Consider the following 25,738-nt stretch of genomic DNA (forward strand, 5'->3'; position numbering starts at 1 on the left):
TGTGAGGTAAATATATAGACCTGCTTGACTGTCCTAAATTGTGACCATTACAGTACAGCATAAGAATAAATTCAGCCAACTGATATCATTATTAATTTTAATTAAAGTTATTTACTGTCATATTCAAAACGGTTTGCGTTCTCTGTGTATATTCAAACCACACACACAAATATATATTTTCTTATTTAAAGCTTCTGTTGATGTATTTATGACACTGCAATAGTGATATAAAACTTAATGTTTGTGTTGAGATGGGGCATCACCTATTGACAAAAAACAATGCCTCACTAGGCAATGTTAGGGCCATTCACCTTGCAAGACTCAAGACATTCACCCTGCAAGACTCAAGACTGAGTCAGCAATGGCAAGGTCAGAATTAGATTTCAAATGATTAGCCGCGTTTCCACCGCAGGAACTTTCCCCAGGAACTAGGAACCTTTTGAGGAACTCAGTGCGTTTCCACTGCATGGACCAGGGTCTAAATTAAGTTCCGACTTTATTTTACCCCAAAAAGAGTCCCTGCTCGGGGGGTAGTACTTTCCAAAAGTACGAGAACTTTTGGGGTTAGGCGCAAGTGCTGAATATTTCTGATTGGTCGACTACGCGCAGTATTTTATTTCAACCACTATTTAAAAAAATTTGCAGCCGCAAACCGATTTATTTTAATAACATGAATTCAAACTTGTATGTTATGCGGTGCAGTAGCCTACTTTTGGTTATAGCCTGCAAACGTCTTGGAATTATAACATGTGTGCTCTTCTGTTCTTTTCTTGCTTTAGTATTCGTTTTATAAAATGTTAAGCATTCGTGCTGGGACAGCATATTACGTACCAAAACATTCAAACGGTTTAATTCGGTTGCTGAATATTTTCTTCCGGATTTTCTTTGTTAGCCCGTTATAATTGACTCAAAACGTTTGATACAGTTATGTGAGGTATGTGGTAGTTCTGCGTAATTTACATTGGTGATACAGTAAAAGCAAACTGGAAATCATCTTCCGCACTTTTTGTCAGGGTAAAATAACAGGTTAATTCTAGTAATCGTCCCTTTTGTTTTTCAGACTGCCATAATTTTACTCTGCGATTCCACAAAAAGACCAGGAAGACTATGGACTAATTTATGGTGCATGGTTCGCATCTGGAGGGCACACTTCGCTGCTCCGCTAGCAGTAACTTTGGAGGAAAGCAAACGGTGGCTGTACCACTGCTAATTAAAATTTTCCCGCAAGTCCGAGTTTTCATTCTATTTATTCTTGTCATTTTGCGATTAGCCTATATGGAATTGATGATGAGAGTCGAAGTAATCAATTCAACAGCAAATTGTTTACGACGTGTGCATGTTTTCTGCTGTTGTTGCCAGTTATTTGTGGAATGTGAATGCATTCTGTCACCTCGGATGTCAAGACATGAAAGTGAATGTTCGCATAAAAACATAATTAATGTGTTTGAGAGGATATATAAAACAGTTACAATCTGACTATTGGCCTGTTATATCCTATTTGTTGCATAACAACGGTCCAAGTCGAACTACCAACGAAAGCTTTGCTTGACAACGGTAAAATATGCCCCAACGGCCGCAGAAGAATATTTCAATTTCAGGTGATTAAGTCGATAAAAATCAATAAATTCTAAAGTAACCGTATATAGCCAATGTTGGTAACCCGTTGTATAAATGGAATAAACCCCTCCGGGCTGTCCCGGTTATTAGAAAATAATGTAGGCTACTTCGGTGGTAGTATGGGGTTACAGAAGAAATCATATGACAGATGGACCGACGACAACGTCGCTTTTTCATACGTCAGTGGACTAATTTGCCTAATCTTTGTGGGACTTTAGACCGCGGTGGAAACGCAGACAATAATGGGCTGAAGGAACCTTTTAGTTCCTTGAAAAGTAGTTCCTGGGACTAAAAGTTCTGGGTACTTTGGGTGGAACCTCGGCTAATGCGTGCTGTTTCAACTGCAGGTATCTCAGAACTTTAAATAATAAATTCAAAAGACAATTTACATAGCAAATAGAGCTGATGAAAGAGTGGCTAATTAGAGAAGCTTACTTGCTCACAAAGAACAAGGCTGCAATTAATCTGTCTCATCTACTGTCGCATCGCTGTGCAGACACTTGGGCTTTACTAGAACCTCTTCCAATGTGAGCATGGTGTTTTCCCTTCTATTCTGTCCAGATTTAGATATTCAGATACAGCCTTGAAGGAGAAACCCCCAGGCTTCTGAACATACATGTAGGCATAGATGGCATGCATTAAAAAATAAGAAACTGAACCATGTGCCATAAACTAATTGGGTAATTCTATCCTCCATGGTGTGGATCGACTGCCAAATTTACTCAAATGTAGCCTTTTTTGCACAACTTTCTGATTACCAAGTGTGTAATTAGTTACAAAAGAAAAGCTGGAAGAGGAAAAGCACCATATGCTAATAACTTAAAGCATGAGCTGTGTTGTGTTCCAAAATGAAAATATACATTTTAAAGGCAATTATGTATGCTGTAATTCCAACCCACTGTGTTTATTTTCTTCAATATTAAAAAGGGTACGTACTAAAGATGCCATTTCATAGGTGTCATTTGTCCCCTCTCTCTCTCTCTCTCTCTCTCTCTCTCTCTCTCTCACACACACACACACACACACACAAATTTGCACACATTACAGTACATAGGAAACATGGGCCACTCAGTATATTGTCATTTATGTTTGAACATTATTTAGTTGAGGTATATATGCTACATTTTTACATGCATTCATTTAAAATGTGCTGTGTACACATTTTCACAAGAGTAAGCTTGAGCGTGCATGTGTAGAACCAATCGTAAAGAAAATTCATCTGCGAGCTATACTGAACATGAATATTTACAGGATAAACAACTTAGATTATGCTCTTTCATTTAAAATTGTAGGCGCCCACAGCACACTGCACTATCTTTGGTCTGAATGAAAAATGGAAATGTGCAGCATGGGCGACTATGAGGCATGAAAAAAGAGAGTAAAAGTTTTAGTGTTGCGGGAGAGATTAAAATGGAACAGATGCAGAGCCCAACAGGAGGCAGATTCTGCATCAAAGCTATAAAAATACACAACTGCTTTATAGGGCAATTATTTTTCTAATTTGTTTTGTGTTTACAGTTTTAAGGGAGAGGACCCATATGTCTTTGAGTAAGGTGTTCGTTCTATCAGACCTGGATTAGGAACCTCCCTCCTTGATTCTCCTGTGTGAACCTGCTCACATTTTTAATGCAAATGAAACCTGAAAGCTTGTTTCTCTCGTAATCACACGTGACTAATTTCATGTATACAGGTTTTTTCTCTTAAGATTCAGAATAAACATGCAATAAATACAGGGGCTTCTGGCCAGCTTTTTTTTTTTGATTCATCATAGACAATTGTCTTCCAAAATCAATAGAAAGCACTGTCACAACATATGGCAAGCCCTCATTTTAAAGTGCCATGCTCACTTTCAAAAGAATAACACATTTCAGTGCAAATAACAAATATTGCAAATATGGAGAACAAATAGATTCACGAGTTGTCCACAAGGATAAAAAAAACCCATATGCAACATGTTTGTTGTAATTACAAAGGGATACACAACAAATTATTTAGATTTAATCAAAAAATTTGTTGAATATAACTACTGTTCTCTTCAATGAGTTGGCCCTCTTTAAGGAGAGGGTGCAGAATTACACAGAACTGCACAGTGAATTGTTGGGCATGGTTGAATTTAATTTACACACCATTATTCTGGATATACAGTATGAACTAGAACATTAAAAATGGACAGAAAATTTTAACAGAAATATATGGTTAAAAAAGAAAACTTTCTGAAAAATTTCTGAACATTTGTATCTGCAACTGCCAATACAAAATCTATTAGCAAGCAGATATAAGCCCCAAAAGTATAAAATTGATGAGTAAAAATCTTAAAATGAGACTTCAAGAAGGAGACTAAAATGTTTGATCAAGATTAGATTACTTGATGTTCATTTCAAATTGTCTTTGTTCTTTCATTTTCATTTTGAAGCATTCTGGTAAATAATTGCTTTTCTCATTTTGTTGCCCAGAGGAATGCAGATGATGCACCTCTGTTGAGATCTCTGATTTTTGTGAGAATGCAGTCTTTTCAAAATTGCATGGCACAGTATAAGAACAAATAGAATTAAAGGGATGCTCTTCATAGACTTAAAAAATATTTCTTTGCAGGATACACACCCCCCCCCCCCCCCCCCCCCACACCTATTCAATACATCATCAAATACTTTATAATTCCTTTCATATAATAGGCACACATGTTACATAAAAAAGGAATAAAAAAGAAATGTGTAATTGATGTTTAATCACCACTATAAAGAGGCAAATTTTTGTTGTTTATTTCCACTATGGAATCTTCTGCTCTGACATTACGGCAAAGCAGCAACTAATGATGTGGATCTCATTTGTCCTTTTGAGATTTTTTCCCCCCAAGTTGTTTGTTGTATGTCTATTTTCTGGCATTCACACGATTTGATAATATAAAAATATGCAAGGCATTTTTTCACCATCCCACCCCTTTTCCCCCATCTACTGTAACTGCTTGCTTGCCCTGACATTCTTTCTAAAAGACCATAAATGATTCTTGAATTGTCGTTAGGCAATTTGTGATTAATTACCACTCTGCAAAATGACATAGCAGAGGGAAATTGACATAACCTTGATTAATTAACTTTGTACGCAGGGTAGTTTCTAGCAAAACATAATGTGTGGTAATTGAATTCCTTTGCGATTTCTCATTTAAGGTAAATAAGATGATTGCTCAGCAGTCTAATGCAGGGAAGGATTCATCTTTATAACATTTTACAGAATTGAAGCCTGGATTTGAAAAGGTTCCTTATTAACTGAAGATATAATTAAGGGATTGAGTTGATGTTAACATTTAATGTATGGAAAAAATGTATTGCATTTTCAATAAAATTCTATACCTTTAAGTATTACATAGCCCAATATTATCACAGCACAAACATGCCTACTGTACAGTCATGCAATAAAAGCACAATTGTGGATTTAATCACAGTCATTTTTCAGCAGGGTTACCTGTGACAGGGGTCTATGCTGGTAAAAGAGTGAAAATAATTCAGCAAGAACTTACAGCTTCCCCTGGTGCAAAAGGCTACCCCATGGCCATGTTAAGAGTAGCCTCAAACACATTGAACATTACAGAAACTATGGGTGCTAGTTATCTTCTCATTTACAACTCTGTTTGGATAAATATCTGCCTTTCTCTGACCCTCATTGCTCATAATTCATTTAGGATTGAAATATTTTAAGGAGGGAAGTCTTCCATTTACTGCATGCTTTCAGCCTCAGGTGGGTGCTAAATCTTTTTGATGCGTGCAAGCACACATAAATCCTTTACAGGTCTTACCGCCAAGCCACACAATAAGATAAGGAGGTGACCTTTGCATGAAAACGTGCGGCTCATGTCGCATATTGTGAACAGCTGAGTATCCAGAGAATTTCACAAATGCCAATAATAGATATATGTTGTTGTTACAGACACCTCAGTATCTGTCAACACCCAGGGACTCACTCTAGGAATAACATGTTTCCCACCTTTCAGAGGGCATCCTGTCTATGTAATACTGTCGGATGAAAACTCCAAGGCTTTAGTCCCAGGGCACTGTAGTTTATTGTTTTAATATCTGTCGAGAGCAAAAGTGCAAGCTCTCTGGTGAATCTGTGTCTGTTATCTGCTATCTCTGAAAATAATATGTCGAGACATTAAAAAAAGACATAAGGGGGTCTCAGTAAGACCATAGCATTGGGCCTACTGCCACAAAAATCACACACACACACACATGCAAACACAAACATACACACACACACACACATGCCATAAAACTTAATATTTCATTAATTTATTTCATAAGAGAAAAGGTAGGGCAAGCATGCCAATTATGGTTTGTAAGTCTGCATTGTGTATCCTTTCAATATTAAGCTGTTGGCTACCACTTCTGTCAGGTACTATCAAGAACAATTAATGTAATAGCAGATAATTTACTCAGCTCCAAAGAGGCTTCCTCCAGCACATGGCCTGCATTTTAAAAGAGTCTGTGTTTCTTTTGTGTCCAGACGGCAATGTGAACACTACTCACTGAAGCACATTACGATTAGTCTACTGATCAAGATGCCAGGGCGGAGTGGGCACAAACTGCAGGGCAGCACCCCACTGGAAGACCAAAATAAACATGAGCAGAGGGACGGGAGCAAGAATTGCTCATTACAGACGGTGCCAAAACGGAGAGTGACTCAATGCCAGTCAGCTCCATTGTGCTGCACAAGGCAGCTGATATCAAGGCTGTCTCTGTTAAATAAAGCTATGGAGCTGAAGTAAGGTATGGTATAGTGATGTGTAGTAGAAACCTTGTTCGTGGGTTTAATGGAATCTGCATGCTCCGCAGTAACATTTGTTGAGTGTTAAGTTTTGAAAATGCTAATCTTGAAGTAGGTAGGAAACCTGAAATGTACCTAAATCAAATTCTTCCACATAATTATAGTTACATTATAGCACTGACATATTAACCAAAACACTTGAAGAGAAAATTCACTACAATAAAACAATCAAAGAGATTTAGATATATATTATTTTCAGATTCAATCCATCCATCCATTTTCTCAACCATCCAAGTATCTGTCATGCTTATAAAGATCAATCTATACCCATAATGACAAAATCCAGGAAACAGCTAGAGATATGGCCTAAAAATCTATGGTTTCCAGACTGAAGGTCTTTTTTTTTTTTTAGAAAACTGTCAAGAATGGTCAACTTTTAAACAACTTTTTAATTTTTCAAACCTCACTGTAATTTTAAACATCATGTGAAAATATATTGTAAAAACTGGGGGAAAATATGCACTGGTTTATAAATAGTTGCACAGAATATAACATATATATATGTTAACCACTGGAAGAACCATCTCCTTTTTTGTGAAAAGTAAAATATTTTCTGAAGAAAATAATGATTCAGACTTTTTAAAATGAACTGTTGAGGGTACTATTCTGCCAAGGATAATGTGACATAAACATTTTTTTAAAAATATCAATGGATACTTGTTGGCACTGTTACCACTAACCAGATAGCTAGTGATTTCAGCAGTTCTCTTGACTACTTGCTTCTCAGCACAGCACAGGTTTTCAGTCTGAGTGCACTGGTGTATAGATACAGATTGGATGTCGCCTGATGGCTTCTGTACAACACTGTATTGTCACATTGCTAGGTAACTACTGCGGTTAGCATTCAATGAATACACAAACTGTGACTTATCTAGTGGATTTCGTGGTAGAAACAAGCAAACAAACAAAGTAAACAAATTCCTGTATGTAATGTACAATAATTGCATTTCAGTTGCGATAGCTCACCCACGGCTCCCCTCAGATTAAAATGATTTGTCTACAACCAAAGTAGACAAGAGGGTACCGGAAATCCATTGGATTAGGCATGAGGAAAAGGAAGGGAATAAATAAATAAATAAATAAATAAATTAGGGAACAAATAATGGCTTTTGAATAAGCAGACAACATATACAGGACTATGATTAAAATGGGCTGATTAGAGTGTTAAAACAGTGGGGGAAAGGTGTTAAGTTAAGGTAGGAAGCTTTGTGGATACAATCCCACATGTCTGGGCATGGAATCCTTGTTCACACCCCATTGCTTGTTTAAAAAAAGAAATGCCCTTACTTTCAAGTGTTTCAACTTTTAAAAGAATATCTAGGATTTTTTTTCTGGCTAATTAATAACACTTGGGCTGCTGTGAAATTCTTTAGAAGGATTAATAACTGCTGATCTGGAACCTCATTTAAACCATTAGTTTAATTAAAGAAGCTGATGGAAATTTTATCAGAAAATTATGCATTGAGGGAAAAAATATGGGGGTGATTAATAAGCATATGAACCAACTTAATTCTGCATTAGCAATGGTTGCTGGTCTTTATTACCAATCTGAATATCACTCTTTATCCTGTACTTTACATGGCCGTACACTGAAAGGGAACACTCACCCTTGCTCACCGGGGTTGTTGTTGATTGAATTTAATATATAATAAGTAAATTAATGGGTTTTCATTCATGCTCAGCCATAATCCTTTAGAGTGATGGGGCAAATTGCTAACAAAGACTGGATTGAAATAAATCTCCTGTCGGCTACACTCTCTCAGTTGTTTTTATATATCAATTTTAACAAATAAAGTAGGTAAGTATTATAAGCAATATTTACTGTAAGTAAAATGAAATACGTATTTGAACACACTAATATTTATTGTCAAATAACATGTTTTGGGCCACAAGAGGTCAGTATTGTGTGACAGGCACTAACAGCAGGGCAAAGTAACAAATCTTCAAAATCATGATGGTTTTCCAGCTGTGCGTCAAGAGCTAACGCAAGCCTTTTCTGCTTCCTTTCTAGTATTTATAATCCTAGCCTACTGCTATGCAAGAGAACATTTACTATCACGTCTGATGCAATGTACTGCAGTTTAAAAAGCTATCAGCCATTATAGGAACTACTGCATCAATAGTTGTTTTTACAAGTAGGATGTAGTTCATAAATGATTCTATTATTACCCTCAGTGATTAAGTACAGGTCGGTAGCTGATTGTTTGCATAAAACAGAAGGGGTGGGAAAATGGAGGAAGGTTTCAGAATGATCTCCAGAGTGGGTGAAGTGTGTCAAGTGTCAAGAGCCTGTTTCACCTGCAAGATAATTAATGTGTACTGTGCTGTTTATAATTTTTAAGCTGCTGAGTCAAATCAGATGTACTGGAATACATCTGACTGGAGATGTTGTGTGAATCATGACTGCATACGATTTGTTACAATGCACATTTAAGTGGTCAAAGAATGCACATGTGGTAAAACCTTATCTAAAAGATATCAGGAATGTGTCATTCACATTTATAAATTTAATGAACCAGCTTTTTCAAAATAGTGGCTAGCAAAGTATTCAGACCAGTGGCCAATTCACATTTTACTGAATTACAAATGGGACATGGCAATTTTGTTCTGTTTGATACTTTACTTAAAAACACTAAAACTAAAAATGAATTATTTTAAGGTTTCACATTTTCTGAATAAATATAGGATCGTGGTTTAGGCTGTGAATCTGAATGAAATGTGTGAAAAGGCTAAATGAAAATGAATCGCACTGTATGGAAGTTAAGATATAGTAATACAAGTACAATACAAGTAATACAAATGCGTACATTAGGAAAAGGGTACAAAGGAATATGTCAGTGCATGGATATCCCAGTGATCATAGTGGATCACTGGTTAGGTAGCAGAAGTTGTACCACACTATCCAGGTACTGCCTAGAAAGGCCCTCCCTCAAAAATATGTGTTTGAGCATGAAGGAGACTTGGACAGGAAGCCACAGAGAGACCAACAATCACTTTGAAGGAGTTACAGGGTTCAGTGGCAGAAACTAGGGTAAAGGTCAACAATATCAAGAGCTTTTCATAAACTGGCATAAATGGGAGTGTGGCAAGAAAGAAGCCATTACTCAAAAACTCCAAGCATGTCTGGAGTTTGCCAGGAAGCATGAAAGTAACCCAGCTAAGATGCAGGAAAAGGTTTTGTGGTCAGATGAAACCAAGATAGAGTTTTTGGCCAAAATTCAAAGTGCTACAGTATGTGTGGTACAAAACTAACACTGCCCATACCTCAAGAAACACTGTTCCTATAGTGTAGTGTGGTAGTGGCAGCATCGTGTTGTGGAGATGCTTTTCATCAGCAGCTTGGGAGACAGTTCACCCATCAGCAGGACAATAATTCCAAGCACAAGGCCATAGTAACATAGGAGTGGTTTGAGAATCAAAAGTTGAATGTTCTACAGTGGCCCGGACTGTGCTGATCTTAATCCCATTGAGAATCTGGGGCACTATTTGACAATTGTGGTTCACAAGCATCACCCCACTAACCTAACCAACCTGGAGCAAATCTGCCAATAAGAATTGGTTAAAATCTCTCCCAAACAGAGTGTAAAACTTGTAGATACTTGCCCCCAAAAGACTTGAATCTGTTGCCACAAATGTTGGCACTACCACTGTGCAGGGTTTGATAAACAAACAGCAGATTTAATTTTTCATTTTCTTGAAAATATATGCTGACAATAACTAATTTTTGCTTTTGAAATATTTACAGTTAGAACATATTAGTTTACAATAAAAATACTGATTTGAAAAATATGTGGAAGTATCATTAGTAATCCTCAAAAATTACTTCCTAGGGGTGTGAATACCTATGCAAGGCACTGCATAGACCGTTTTGTCTTCTTCTAGTGTTTGCATAAAATATCCATGTTGACACTTGAATAATTCTAAATCTATTAGCCATGCACATTCTCTAACAAGATATGATAAAGTACATGTTATTTATAATAAAGAAAGCATACACAATCTACATGGCCAGTAAAAACAAGGTAACAAGAGCTTTTGTTTTCAGAGATGAAGTCTCCAAAAATGTTTTAATCCACAGAAGTTAAGAAGAGCATTACCTGGAGTGTGGCTATTTTGCTTCATCGTACATTTCATACCAAACACCTGTATCACTATTCAGGCACACAAAAAGAAAAATGGAGCTATAAAAGATACAAAGTGTCTATTCCTAAGTGACTCAATGTCTGCGGAGCTGGCATCTCAAGCAGTGACCGGGTGCAATGTATTATATTGCCTCTTGAAAACAGATACAATGTTTCAAGTTAATTGTGGGAAAATCAAAATCACATGCAGCCGCTGAAGGCTGTATAACGAGCTCCAGTGTTTCTGAGATTAGCTATAATGAGGGCAGCAGAAGGACAAAGCTGCTCATTTAAAGCTGTAAAAATACCACAGTCTAGATGCATCCTCTGACTAAAAACAATCATTGCCAGTGAGACTGTCAAAACAAGCTCCCAAGAAGCCTCATGCCACAATCCAGGACAGCCCAGTGGGGCCAATAACATGATCCCTTTCTCTTTGTAATTTGGCAAAAAACCAGCTCAATGTGAACCCATTTACTCTTGCATTAAAATCAAAATAATACACATAGTCACATACCATGCCACAATTCCACAATGAAGTCTTTAAGCATTCATGGTTCAATCAAAATTAAAATCTGCAACTGTAGGAGCTTTTTAAAAAAACCCGAAACAAATCATGATTGAATTTCCCAGTCAACCACTGAGATAACCATTTTAATGTGTCATTTAAAGGGTTGCATAAGGACGGCAAAGAGACAAGGCATCAATGAAGGTTCTTATTCAAGACACACATCCAAATTAGCATACGGTTCATATACTTCAGTCATATTCACAAGCTAAATGGTGTTTTGAAATAATAAGGGGATGTGTTCACTAGTACTTACATAGTAGTCCATGTTTAAGATATGGTTAATTTAATATCGGGTGCCAACTGTGACAATAGTTTAAGCAATTCCCATGTACTGTAATTGTACATACATTTTTGACCTTCAGTGATCTTACTGGTATTTAAAAAAGTAGATGTGTTTTACAACTTCATCACAAAGACAGCAAAATACCTATCTACATTCTGAATGAATGAGGTCTTTGAAAAGGAGGGATACATTGGAAAATGATGCAAAATGCTAATCCTTGCATTGTTTCCCCACGCTGCTGACTTAATGTAAAAAGTCATTAGCACCACAGCAGGCTATATACAATGATCAATTACAGGTCATTTCTCCTTAAAAGATGCTTCTTTGTTTGTATGTCTCATCAAGATTTTTTAAGAACCTATTTTGCTTTAATCGTAAATGATACATGAAAAAGTAAAGTGTATTCATACCTCATGTGTTTCTATATGTCTTAGCCCTTATTTGCGAGCTGCATTCACAACAGCATAAAGCTGAAGGATAATTTTGAATTTTAAACCTGAAATGGTATACACAGTTTATGCAATTTCGCTCTGCATACCCAGTGTGTGTCTGTGTGTGTGTGTGTTTGTGTGGGGTTAACAGTAGTAAAATTATTATAGCTACATTGCGTTTTGCTTTTCATGTATGTCCAACACCCAACACCCATAATAGAATGCTTCTTGAAGTAAGGGTCATTGAAGTGTTCTTTCCATAATAGCACATTAAATTGTTGTACCACAATAGACAGCATCAAATAAATACAGCAACATACTTCAAGCTTCCTTCTTATTTAGTCTTTCCCATCACCAGCCAAAATCAATAAATAATGGATCTTATATAGTAGATTGGTATATGGCAATGTCTTCTAATAGTCAATAATGTGTATTCTTCATATCATTTGTTCTAAAAGCTCCTGTTTTTACTGTGGTTTCTGTAAGACAGAATCCATAATTTATGACATTATAGCACAAAGAGCAAATCCACTGAAGAAAATAAAACTGAAACAAAAGAACAGACTTAAACCAAAAAAAATGTTCATTACAACAAGCTTCATTTTTAGAAAGAGAGAGAGAGAGAAAGAGAAAGAAAGAACACTTTTCAGATGATTTACATTATGTTCTTTTGCTTTTGACTTTAATGGTCTAGCTTCAAGTTGTCAAGACACAACTATATCTCAGATTTGCATTGCATTAGAGGGCCTCTTTCCTCTTCCCCCTCTATTGATTTTGTCTCTCAGAGTAATTTTGCTCAATTCTAATATTCCATCACTCTCCCAATCTCGCCGAGGCTCCACAGTAGGAAAAGTGAGTTATGCAAATTTGAGTGGTGCATCATATGAATCTTGTTAAACTTACAGGGTTATAGCCTCCTCCGACGAAATATTTAATCATAAAGATGAGCTGGCAGACATGATGTACAATGTGGTTCAGCCTTACGGCGAGTGTCTTCACCGGCAATTGAGAACTGGTGAATTTAACATTCATCAGTGCCATTCTGACAGCTTTGTATAACCCCCTGTTTTTCACTTATTTATGAAGATTAAAGATCCCTTAAATCAACAGTTTCTCCTCAGATATATCATCTTTATATTTAAAGTGGCTAAATTTTTCATCATTTGGGGAGCAGGAAAGAGGAAATTCAAATGGTCTCTTGTTGTTTCCACAAAATTCAGTTGATGAAACCAAATATTTCCTTCTCACAAACACATACTTAATTATCTATTGCATCTTCTTTAAATTGTGCTACTCATATTTTCTTAATTGCAGGACAATCCTTCATCTGCTTTATTTAGGGATACCTTAACTACTTTATGGCAGTATTGCTCTTTTGTCTGCTTTCTAATATACTATATTCAAATAGCACTTTGTAGCTGCTTCTCAGACAAAATCAAGTCATTTCTACATAGGACCAAATCATTGTGTATTAATGCAGCACTAATTATAATTAAACTTCTCATTAACTTAAAGGAGTGGGAGGGGTAAAATCACACATTTGTCTGCATGCAGGGGGGCTAAAAAGTGATCGGAGTCTTCAGAGGTGAGACAAAGCAGATCAATAATGTTCCCTTTTTGTAATTAAGAAAATAGGCACTGAATTAGGAAAAGCTGTGTTGAAATAGAAAAATATTGATTTCAACACACACACACACACACACACAGACACTCACTCTTTGTCCCCAACATATATTTGTATACATATGAGCCCAATAATGTGGAGGACAAAGACATATTTTTTTATTGATTTGGCTCTGTATTCCACAATTTTAGATTAGTAATCAAACAGTTCATATGTGGTTAAAGTGCACATTCTCAGCTTTTGTAAAAAGTAATTTTATACAATTTGGTTTCACCATGTAGATATTACTGCACTTTTTATACATAGCGTCCCCCATTTCAGGGCACCATAATGTTTAGGGCATGTGAATGTTATGTAAATGAACACAGTCATGTTCATTACGTTTTTTGCTTATCCTTTGCAAGCAATGATTTGGGGAGGGGGGGGGGGGGGTTAGTTGCCTTAAATATTCTCCAGCACATGGAATTGATGTTCAATTGGATTCAGATCAGGTAGATGACTCAACCAATCAAGAATTTTCCAGGTTTACGCTTTGAAGAACTCCTTTTTTGCTTTAGCAGTACATTTGGAAACACTGTCTTGCTGTAGGATGAAGCACCATGAAGCATCCAATGAGTTTGGAGGCATTTGTTTAACTTAAAGGCATTTTGTTTAACAGGTCCAACAGAAAACAAGCCAACGCTGCATTGCTGTTTATCCCCTAGGCAAACCTCAGCTGATGCCACTGAGGAAAAGCAATTCCGAGGTTACCTCTACTTTTGGAACTAGCCCTGTCAGCTTGTCTTCTTGCTTTGCTGTATCTGGGCTTCTTTCTGCACTGCAACAGCTAACTAGCAACAAACACTCCACTGAAATCTGATTCCAAACCACAGTCTTGTAGCCAGACCCACCCGTCCCCATATAGAACAGAACGCCACAAATGAAATGTCAGAAATGTCCCAAACACATTTTAGAATAACAAATACAGGTACAGCTGCATTTGACAAAAGTGCGTAAAGACATAGATTGTCAGTGCATCACAGATATGTCTGCGCATGGTTATTTTATAATATTTTCAAGGTAAAGCTTTGGCATAGTATGCCTTTAAGCAGATAAGATGCTTCTGTACACTTCAGAATTCATTCGGCTGCTGCTATCAGCAGTTATGAGTGAGCCAGTATCTGTGAGGCCATACATGCCTAAACCACAACACCCCCACCACTACGTATCACAGATGAGGTGGGGAGGATGCTTTGGATCTTGGACAGTTCCTTTTGGCCTCCATACTTTTCTCTTGCCATCACTCTGATACAAGTGAATCTTGGCCTCATCTGTCCACATGATAATTTTCCAGAACTCTGTAGGCTCTTTTAGATACTTCTTGTTAAACTGTAACTTGGCCATCCTGTTTGTGCAGCTAAATAGTGGTTTGCATATTGCAGCCTCTGTAGTTCTGATCATGGAGTCTTCTGCAGACAGTAGTCAGTGACACATCCACGCCTGCCTCCTGAAGAGTGTTTCTGATCTGGTGGGTTTTTCTTCATTATGATGACAATTCTTCAGCTATCAACTGTAGAGGTCTTCCTTAGCCTACCCTTTTGGATTACTAAGCACCCCAGTGCTCTCTTTGTTTTTAATGATGTTCCAAATAGCTGATTTTGTAAGCATACAATTTGACCTATGTCTCTGACTGTTTTTTTTTCTTATATCTCAGCCTCAAGGCAATCAAAGCAAGCCTTGCCATGAAGCAAGATTAGATGCTGAAAGATCTCTTATGCCTGCACTAAGGAAGCAATTGAGCACACCTGACTAATCATAAACACCTGTGAAGAAATGTGTCCCAAACATTATGGTGCCCTGAAATCAGGGGACTATGTATGAAAAGTTCCATAATTTCTAAATGGTGAAACCAAAATATACATAGAAAACCCTTTACTAAAATGCACTTTAACCACATACAAATGTTTGATTACAAATAAAAAATTACAGAGTACAGAGCAAAATCAAAAATATATCTTTGTCCCAAACAGTATTGAGGTCATGATATATATATATATATATATATATATATATATATATAGACACACACACACATTTTTTCTCTTCAGATGAAAGAATGCAGACATATACTGTTATTTATTCATTTAACATACTAAGGAATAGTTAGGGTCAGAGTACAGTTTGGGTGAAACAGGTTAAACAGTAAACTAACAGTTAAAATGAGTACGCCACTTTTCATTGTTGGTCCAGGTGGTGGGGTCTGAACATAGCAGAGTTAGGCCTTTGAGAATCTTGCTTTATTATCAAAAATGTTTTATAGATGTGTATTTCTGTGCATTTGAGTCAATGGGCCCTTTGCCATCCACATATCCAAACACAGTGTGAGAGGATCCATTGACTAATTGGAATAAACACTTGCCACCTGCCAGAACTTGGAGCCGATACCAGTGCCTGCCCAGGAGAACTACAAAAATCCAGGCCAGGTCTTAAATTATACAATGCAGGAACACTGTATTCTACATGTGGGAGCCATCAATGACACCCCACACTCCCCTCATATTTCTAAATTTGTTATTCTAAAAACTTAATTGGACGGAAGACTGCTTTGTTCTTTTGTCAAATCAATTTTGATCATCATCTGGTCTGTCCACCACCCCACCACCCACCACAGAATTTTTTATTCTGTTTATGGAATTGCAAATTTTACCCAAACACAAATTACAGGTTGGTAGGGCATGCCCTGTACATGCACAGCACCAAACATTTTGCACTTTTTAGGGTTTCCCATAGAAATACTGACAATGACCATAGACTCATACTCCATACAAACATTAAATGATCCTCCATGCTACTTTCTATAGGCTGCATCTAGCAAAACAAGCACATGTCAGTACATTACAATTTATTTTCTTTCTTCATAGTAACTAGATGGAGAACACATAAATTAACATTATAAAAATGTAATTGTTATTACTACAGATGAGTAATGTCATATTATTTCAGCGTAATGTAGCATTTAGGAAACTGGGCTTGTAAGCCAAAGGTTGCAGGTTCGATTCCCTGATAGAACATTCCTGTATAGGCAGATACGATGTAAAAATGACAATGCTGTGAATATCACTCTGGATAAGAGTGTCTGCTAACTGTTTTTAATATAATGGAACAAATTATAACAAATAGAATATGGAATATGGTTTTTGACAAAACAATTTTCTCTTCTGTTTGGCTAGTACTGCTTGGTTGTTGTCCAGAGGTAACTGAGAGTAAAAATACTACTTACTCAAAGACAACTGTGGCCGGTGGCCCGACAGAGGCAGCGTATAGTTGCCTTCGCGTCACTTAGGGATATGGTAGTGATAGTCAGTAGGGATAGAGCATTGTTAATTGCTTGAGAGACTCCTGCTGGCCGCCTGTAGCTGGCTCTTTCTGCGCAAGCATATGAATGGGCCTCCTCTGGCCCTGCTCTGCATGTGTGTGACTGCGATGTGAAAAGAAGCAACTGGCTGGCAGGTGTGTGTTTTGGAGGAGAATCACAGATTACCTTCACTCCTTTGAGCTGGCAGTAGGAGCTGTATATGAGTATGCTTGTACAGTTTAAGAATTGGACATTCTACATTCAGGAGGGATTAGAGGTGCCAAATTTTCAACCAGCATAATATGAACAAATATTGTCGACATAAGGACATTTGATTAATGTATTTTCTTAAGTAAATTTCATACTGATTATCCTACAAATCAAATACACATTTTAAAGTCATTTATAAAGCACATTGTATGTTTCCATTTGAATAAAATATAAAACTTACTATTGATGAAATCTTTTGCTTTTCACAATGATGCATTTTGCTTGAATCAGGGTAATGTTGGCTAGGAATAGCTAGCTTTGGGAAGCACCTGTTCTACAATTGAATTACAGAGTTACCAACCACGTTTCTATTTATTATGGAAGTCACTTGTCTGTCTCCTTTAAACTGTAGCTAGCTACTAGTACCATAACACAGAATAGCTGATGGTGCACACTTCTTAGGTCTGTAGGATTTCAGTCTGTTAGAAATTGTGGCTAGTCTGATAGCTAGAATTGATTGCTGATGATGGTCAAGTATCACCGAATGTTTTTATTGTTCGGAATAGTTAGCTAGGTACAGTACAACTGTTCTGGCTGGGGCTAGCCCAAGCGCCAACGCCTCTATTAGTGAAGCCTTTTACCCCAGTGGCTACAGAGTGAACTGCAACGCCTGGTTGCAAAAAGAACTTGAAACCCCACCCACCCAATGTTAAGTCAATGAGGAAATCCTGAAAAGAGGCCAATTTTCTCTGAGGAAATATAAAGTCAATACATTTTTTACACAAGAAATGATGGTTTAACTAGTTAATCCCATCCATTGTAATGTTTCCCCTGGGTCTGATTTTAAAAAATAATTCTGCCAAAATTCCCAAATCTGGGTTAATTTCAGTGCGTGCAATGTGGCTTGTCCTACTACCATATGACCATATAAGGATTTCCCCATCCTCGCAGTCAGGCAGAGTGTTTCAGCGGCAGGTGTGATGCTGTGTCGTTTTATTCCGATTAGCTAGCTACATACGATCTCACCATTTTAAGTCCACTGTCCAAAAATGTTCTGTGCTGCGTTCAACTGTACCAACCGCTATTCTGAGGATTCTTCTCTCCAGTTCTTTTGGTTAATACATTTGAGATATTTTCAGATAAACAAGGTTCTATGTCAAAATGCGATTTCTGACCATTTTGCAGATTCAGTTGATTCTCATAAAGTCTCGTCTTTTATAATTTGTATATATTGTTGGTGAAATCAGATTTGTAAGCAGTTTCGAAGCTTCTTTAAGAAGACAAGCTAGGGGGATTTACTTAGATAGGGGGAGCAAGCTTACTGTCTTGCTGTTTATCTATCTGTCTATCTAGCTAACTTGCTATCTAGTTATCTTGTGATATATCTGTCTAGCTATCTAGAGTTCTGTTATCTATCTGTCTGTATAACTAGCTAGCTAGTAAGCTAGCTAGCTAGTGATCTATTTTATCTATTTTTTTTTTTTTTTTGTAAATATCTTAACACTAACCCCATCATGCACAATGAACTTTTTTGAAATGTTATGACAGTACGGTTCTGTGGTTGCAAGGCCACGCTTGTTGTCCAGACGTGGGCGTGTCTAATTACCATGTAAGGTAGTCGGAGTGGATTTTCCTGTAGTTGTGGACTCCATGTATATGGCTATGGTGGACTCCACTCTTTCGCTCCACTGCGCTTGCGTTGGTTGCAACAGGCAATGGCTGCGCCCTAGTTTGGGCTTCATGCGCCAGTGAGCAATAAGCATAGCAAATCAGTGGGTGACGTCATGATCACTTCGTCCATATTTTTATACGGTCTATGGGCTAGCCAGGCAGCTCGATAGCTGGCTTGTGAAACATAGTTCTTTAGTTAGCTAGCTAACCACAACTTCTCACTGCATTTCAGTCTCGCAACCTTGTGCACCAGCTAGCTATTCCATTGGTAATCTATACAGCTAGCTAGCTAATTTTATGTACAGTCAAGTGTTGTTGAATGCTTCTATAAAAAATATCAAATGCCTTATTTATTACTTTAACTTGCAAAACAAAATATCAGAAAACCACATTACAGATGTCCTTGTCACGAGTCACGTTTTCTTCCACAAAATCCTGTAGCAAGCCAGCAAAGTCACAGATCACCAGACAAGCTTTCTCTGAGCGCACCCCAGGGAGTTAACATCATTACTCTGCGTTTAGCTGTTTACCGTGAGTCTTCACATTTAGGTGACCAGTGCGCATGCTCTGGTGCCAAAAAGCCCCATAGTCAAACATGGCAGCCTCCATAAATTGGCTTCATGCGCCATTGAGCAGCTGCCATAGGAATCCATGGAAACAAGGAGGCAAAGCTTTTAAAGGATTTTGGACAATTGACATTAAGACTCCAATCAAGCAAAATCATTCCAGGCAGCAAATAACTATATCAAACATTACTGATACAATTTACAGAGCAACTGGATGTTTAGATATAAGTTACTGATATCAGTGAAGTGACTTTGGTGGTGGTAACTGTTAAAGATTAAATCCTATATGGGGACTTTTGTCATTCATCAAGGGTATTGATGGTGTGGGGGAATTGCGATTGTGGACCAGTTTGGGCAGCCCTAGGCATTCATGGATGGAATGCATGGATTTTGATATGCCCTCTGTAGTCTGAGGTGTGAAAAGAAGCAGCTGGTGACACCACGTGTTTTTGAAGAGACCGTGACTGTCTACACTCTCCTGAATCACCAGTGTGGTGCGCATGAACATGACAGTGCTGGCCAATCCAATTTGGGGTGGGAAGTAGAAATGCCCAACCCCCAAATTTGGGTGACAAGTTACTCACATCCATATATCCAATCTCTATACATCTGTCCCTAGAGCAAAATTCCTAAAAATGTTTCTGCAAAATGTTGCCAAGACTACAGCCAGAATTTACCCAATATGTTTCACAGAAAACAAACAAGCCATATGACAAAGCAATGCTATCTATGCTTTCCTACATTAATAGACATAACTTGAGCCTGTGCTTCATCATTTAGCCATTTCAGTAGAATATGGTCATTTTTGGGTCATTTTGTTGTTCTGCACTGGGTTTCACTCACACTCCCCAGTGTGGTTGGATTCCATATGGATCTGTGTGATCAAATGACAAGTTTGGGCCCAAGATCCTCGCAGTTAGATATTCTCAAGGTGGAGTCAAACTCTCTTCCATAATACTGTTACTCAATCCAGTCTAACAGCAAGGCACAATCAGATGGCAACATTATGAAAGGAAGGGAACATGAATTGCTAGCTAAATTGTATGATGCAATTATGAATACAATAGGAGTAAGTACAAACACAATACTGACCAAAACCAGTATGAGTAATAAATGAGAAAATGTATTTTTTTTTAATTTTTAAAAACATTTTACCTGCATAGAATTCTGGGCTGTAGACTGCTCCAACAACTGGATTCAGCTTCCAGCCTGAAGATGGAAAGACATCCCATTAGATAACTAGACAATTTATTTATTTTATATGTAACAACTGGTTGACATAAAATAAGGACACTCCGAATTAAATAAAATGTAAACCTTATGAAATGAATTCACTGAACGGATCATCCCTTGCTGTTGTTGTCAAAGACAGGTCGATGATAAGCAGAATCATTGTGGTTTGGGATTTTTTTTTTGGGGGGGGGGGGGGATCTAACAGATCCCTTTTAGCCTTTAACTTCCTGTAATGACCTCTCAATTTGCCCAAGAAAAATCCACTGTGATGCCGGTCGAAGTTTGCAACTGAAAGGTTGTCTCATTTTTCATCCACACTCCCACTTCTGCTTTTTTTAATGCCCATATCCACCTACCATTCTCCAAGCTGTCAAAGCCCAGACTTCCATTTATCATGGAAATAACAGCAATTAAACTTTACTTTGTCTGGTCTGCAAGCTGTGTGCCAGCCTATAACTGCACGGGTTAATCTTGTGTGACGTGCGGTGCCATTTTGCAGTCTGTGAGACTCAAAACAAGACCAGATCAGGTAACATAAAACAGGTTACTTCAGCCTATTGGTAATAAACAGTTGTGGGGGTTCTATGCCATCTCTCCACATGTGTCTTTGGTCAATCAATTTTACCAACCAGCTACTGAATACACTGCATTGTGTAATAATGAGTTTTATACTTCATTAATAACTGTAATATGTATTAAGCCCTTTTAAGATTTGGGCTTCCCTTCGCTGTCCTGTACCAGGGTTATAGTTCACACTCGTATTACAGATGACAGTTGTGTGAATGTGAGGCTAAAGAAAGTCAAGTGACTTATATTCTTGGCTCATGCAATAGGAGAACCAGTTGAGAGGTGATAAATCAGAGACCTGTTTGATCTGTCCCTCAGTTGCACTGAGGTCACAACTTTAAATTACTGTGGAAGGGGTTGCCTGCAACATATCTAGTTGGCCTTTTACTTTAACAACTTCCTATTCTACCTAAACCAGTGTACATGTGATATGTGGCTGATTAACACTAATTGTTTGCGGTTAATTTATCAGCGTTGTCATGTTATCAGTTTATCCATTCAAATTTAAAATCACCTGCCCCGTTTGTTTGAAAATGTCATTTCTCATGTCAGGGTCAGCAAACAATACTGATACTGTAATAATGCTGCCGTAAATGTAGATACACAAGCTAGTTGGAGTTAATTAAAACAAACTGATCCCAACAATGTAGCTCCTATAAAAAAGCGGTGACAGCGCATTAAGTTTTGTTTTATTATAAACGGTGTCCTGACCCACTCATGATTTCAATTTGCAGTTTTATTATACACCTTGCCACAGCAAGGAGGGGCCTCAGCCTGTAATAAGTGTCAGTCCCTCGTTTATGTCAGGAAGAAAAAGAATGGAGCCTAGCACTGCTTTCTAGTGTTTAAATTGGACTTTTCCAGGTCACAATGACTGGTTCAATAATTGGAAGGCGCAGGGAAAGTGTGCTACTTCCACAGCACAGTAATCTGGCAATTTATTAAAAGTCTGGCTAGCCCATTTTTGCTTTCTCTGCACTTTCAGAACCAAACTAATGAGCTCTCTTAGATGGGAAAAGACGAGTTGTTTCCCCTCAAGACAGCCTATTCCCCATATATTGCTCTGAAAATTTCTGTTCATCAGTGCAGGTTAAGTTAAGCTTGTCTGTCATGTCATAAAACCAAATGCATATTTCATAAATACTGATATGGTGAGCCCCAACACAGCATAAAGGAGTGCAAAGTGAAAATACATTTAAAAATATATTTCAGATGAATATCTTGACAGGAATGCAAAGCTTCAGGGTTTAATGAGTCCCATGACTTATTCAGTGAATATATAAATACATGTAATTCATACTATTAAGTCTATGTAAAGGTTCTGTTCTTTAATACTGTCCAGTATTAACTTAAACATTTACAGATTTTTCTATTTAATAGCCAAGTAAGATTATCTTAAAAAAGGTTTTTAAACACTATAGGTAGCCATTGAGGTTCATCAAAGCCTGGTAATGAATCATGTTGCATTTAATTTTCTTCTTTATTTGATTCTCCTTCACTGAACATCAGAACATTGAATGGCAACATGGCATATGGTAAATATGCAGCCTGAGATACAAGCAAGGCAGTTTTTGAGTTACCCTGCTTTAGAGTAAGTCTGAGATCCTGAATGTGTTGCCATGACAACGGGCCTACTTACGCTTGTTTGATTTATGAAAGAAAATGGCATCATTTGCCACAATATTTAGTTTGCCAGCTCACTCAATAAACCCACTTCATGAAATATCTCCTGAATGACAAATGCTGATTTACTCCATGCCATAATATTGGATATTCACTAAAGTTGCCTTATTCTTTTTTATCCACATTATCTTCTCATTTGGAATACCCGATTTCTACATGCTCTGACGGATTTCTGCACTTGTTCTCTCAGTTTGGGAGAATGTAGAAAAGTACATGCTTTCCACTGAAATGTGAAGCTTGTGTCTGTTATTACTGAGCAGTTCACTAGTTGAGTTCACGGAGACATTGGGCCAGAGCAGGATACTTCATTTGCATAATTTGCAGGAGGACTGCGGGTGCCCAGGTAAACACAGGTAAATAGGGCATGATGAGACATGGCATTTAGTTCCTCCTGCACCTAGTTGATGCTGTGGCCAGCTATGTGCCACCTTGAAGGGGTTAGGGGTCATTAGAACAGTGACGCAACAGCTGTCCTAAAAGTTGCGTTCTTCTTAATAATGGTCGTGTTACTGCAAACCAGTGAAATCTGTAGTTACATTATAATATAACTTTACCCAGCTAGCATATTATCTACCTGCATATTATGTAGCATTGTCATAGCTATTTTACAAAACCACACAAACCACAGTGCTACAGGTACATTATAAATAGGCTTTACAGCAGGAAAATATATCAAGAACATATTTGCAACCCAAGAAAATTGTGAGAATGATTCTAAGGTGTAGGTTTCCCTTAACTTACAGCATCCCACTTCTGCTGAATCCTGGTTACAGTCCAGTAATGATATAACTGGTGTGAACCTGGTATGAAAAATGAGGCACTCTAAAATCCATGCCATGATAATGTAAAAGTGAGACTGGCAGTAACACCGGTGGTCACAGTAAGGGGAAAAATCCCTTTTTAAAATTATCGCCTCTATTATCTACTAAAACAACTGTAACTCAATGCCTGAAAACCGATGGTAGCATTGATTCAAATGACTGTACTTATCAAAGTTGTGTAAGTCGCTCTGGATAAGAGCGTCTGCTAAATGCCTGTAATGTAATGTAATCATAACAGACAAACATTTTTAAAAAATATATAGAAAAATCCATAAATTCAGTATACACACGCTGGCCATGACATACTACTTTGTCCTATTTGCTCCAGTAATACTTTCTGCTTGGAATTTCATCCTCTCTCGTGTACAAGGTTGGAAAAGGTGGAAAAAATTGCAGTTCACATAAGTAGCAGAGTGTCGCCATTTTTATGGAAGAAGCTGTAAAATTTCAGTTATTTATTATTTACTACCATTTCAATTGGACTCTTGACTGTTGTGAGTTAATGCAGCAGGAGTCATGAGTTTCATACATTCACTAGAAAGGCTGCATACTACCTATTCTATTTAGTATATATATATACTAAATAGAATATTACTATATATATATATATATATATATATATATATATATATATATATATATATATAGTAAGGCCGGCTGGGTAACTAGCTAGCCGCCACTTATTGTGTATAGTTTAATGGTCAGAAATGACTTCCTTGTGTTGATGTAGCTAGTCCACAACTACAAAAATAGCCAGTTAGATTCTGTGCTTGTGTATTCTTGTGTATCAGATTTGCATTATGGGCCTCAAGTTTGGTAAAAAAAAAAAAAAAAAGAGCGTACAGCCTGTGCGGCCAGTTCTGTTTTTCCTGTGCTTGAATCCAAGCTGCTTTCTTTTGGTGTTATGCAATGGCTTAAACGTGCAGTCCATCTGGCTGTTCTCTTGCTGAAATCACTTCATTGGTGTGAGAAGTGGGTCTTCAAAGAGGAAGAGGAGTTATTTGGCTCTGTACTCCACTATTTTACATTTGTAATCAAACAATTCACATGTGGTTAAAGTGTGCATGATGTGATGACGTCACTGCTTTCAATTCTGAAATGTACAGAAACATGTTCTCTGCTCAGATCCAACCAAATGCCTCAAAACTCACGGGACAGTGCTTCCCCTTGCAGCAGGTCAATGACTACATACATACTGCTTTTTCAGAGATTAAAAATTGAATTTTCTTGATTGACCTGAATCCAGTTGAACATGCATTTCATTCGCTGAAGACTGAAGGAAAAAAAACCCCAAAGCAAACAGGAACCAAAGATAGCTGTAATGTAGGCCTGGCAGAGCATCACCGTGGAAGACACCCAGTGTCTGATAATGTCTATGGGTCACCAACTTCAGACTGATTGAATGCGAAGGACTGGCAACCAAGTACAAAATATGATGACTATTTAAGATTATATTAATTTGTCCATTTACTTTTGCCTATCAAACGAGGGAACTGTGCATGAAAAGGGCTGTAATTCACACATGGATGCCATGGATATGGATGTGAATACTATCACATAAAAGCTGACAGTCTGCACTTTTTCCCTCATTTTCTTTGTTTCATTTGAAAACCAATGTGGAGTATAGAGCAAAAACAACTACAATTTTGTTGCTGTCAAAATACTTATGGACTGGACTCTAGATTTTTCTAATGTACACCTAAACTTAATCACACATACGCTTTTATTCAGGCTGAAACTCTTCCCCTGTGGTCTGTTCATTCCAGAGGACAGCAAGTAACTCACTTCTCCTTCATTCCACACAATTAGAGGCACAGACAACAGCGGAGGTGACCAAATAGGTATGAGTTGATCTGAAGATGTGGGAAAAGAGGAATGCTACAAAAGCTTCCAATACATGTGCCATTTCTAACAAGGGAGGGTGCGGATTGATTTCCAATAAATCCAGCCAGCAGGCCTGTCAGTCTTTCCCATTAAAAGCCCACTTATTCCTCCAACAAAAACAACTGCTGAACCTTACAGTTAAAGATGCAGCTCCCACCAAATACTCATTCCTTGAAATCCCCTCACCTTTACATTTGGAACACAATTAAGAGGTGATATATTGACACATATTCCTACAAAGCTTAACAAGGCAGACATGTTATAATACAATGATGAACGCTTTCCAAGTCCAGGCAAAGAAATA

General features: G+C 37.6%; 1 protein-coding gene across 19 annotated transcripts in view; it reads right to left on the reverse strand.

Moving 5' to 3' along the window:
• LOC118220689 (RNA binding protein fox-1 homolog 1) overlaps window positions 1-25,738 on the reverse strand; it is a 330,165-nt gene that overhangs the window by 29,122 nt on the left and 275,305 nt on the right. For all 19 annotated transcript variants that reach the window (XR_004763997.1, XR_004763998.1, XR_004763999.1 and 16 more), the window contains one exon: window positions 20,402-20,455. Coding sequence is in view for 16 of the 19 variants with exons in the window: in XM_035404792.1 (XP_035260683.1) it covers window positions 20,402-20,455 (54 nt within the window). In the remaining 3 variants the exon portion in view is untranslated. The remainder of the gene's footprint in view (window positions 1-20,401; window positions 20,456-25,738) is intronic.

Source organism: Anguilla anguilla, chromosome 2, assembly GCF_013347855.1.
Source record: "Anguilla anguilla isolate fAngAng1 chromosome 2, fAngAng1.pri, whole genome shotgun sequence".
NCBI classification, from domain to species: Eukaryota; Metazoa; Chordata; class Actinopteri; order Anguilliformes; family Anguillidae; genus Anguilla; species Anguilla anguilla.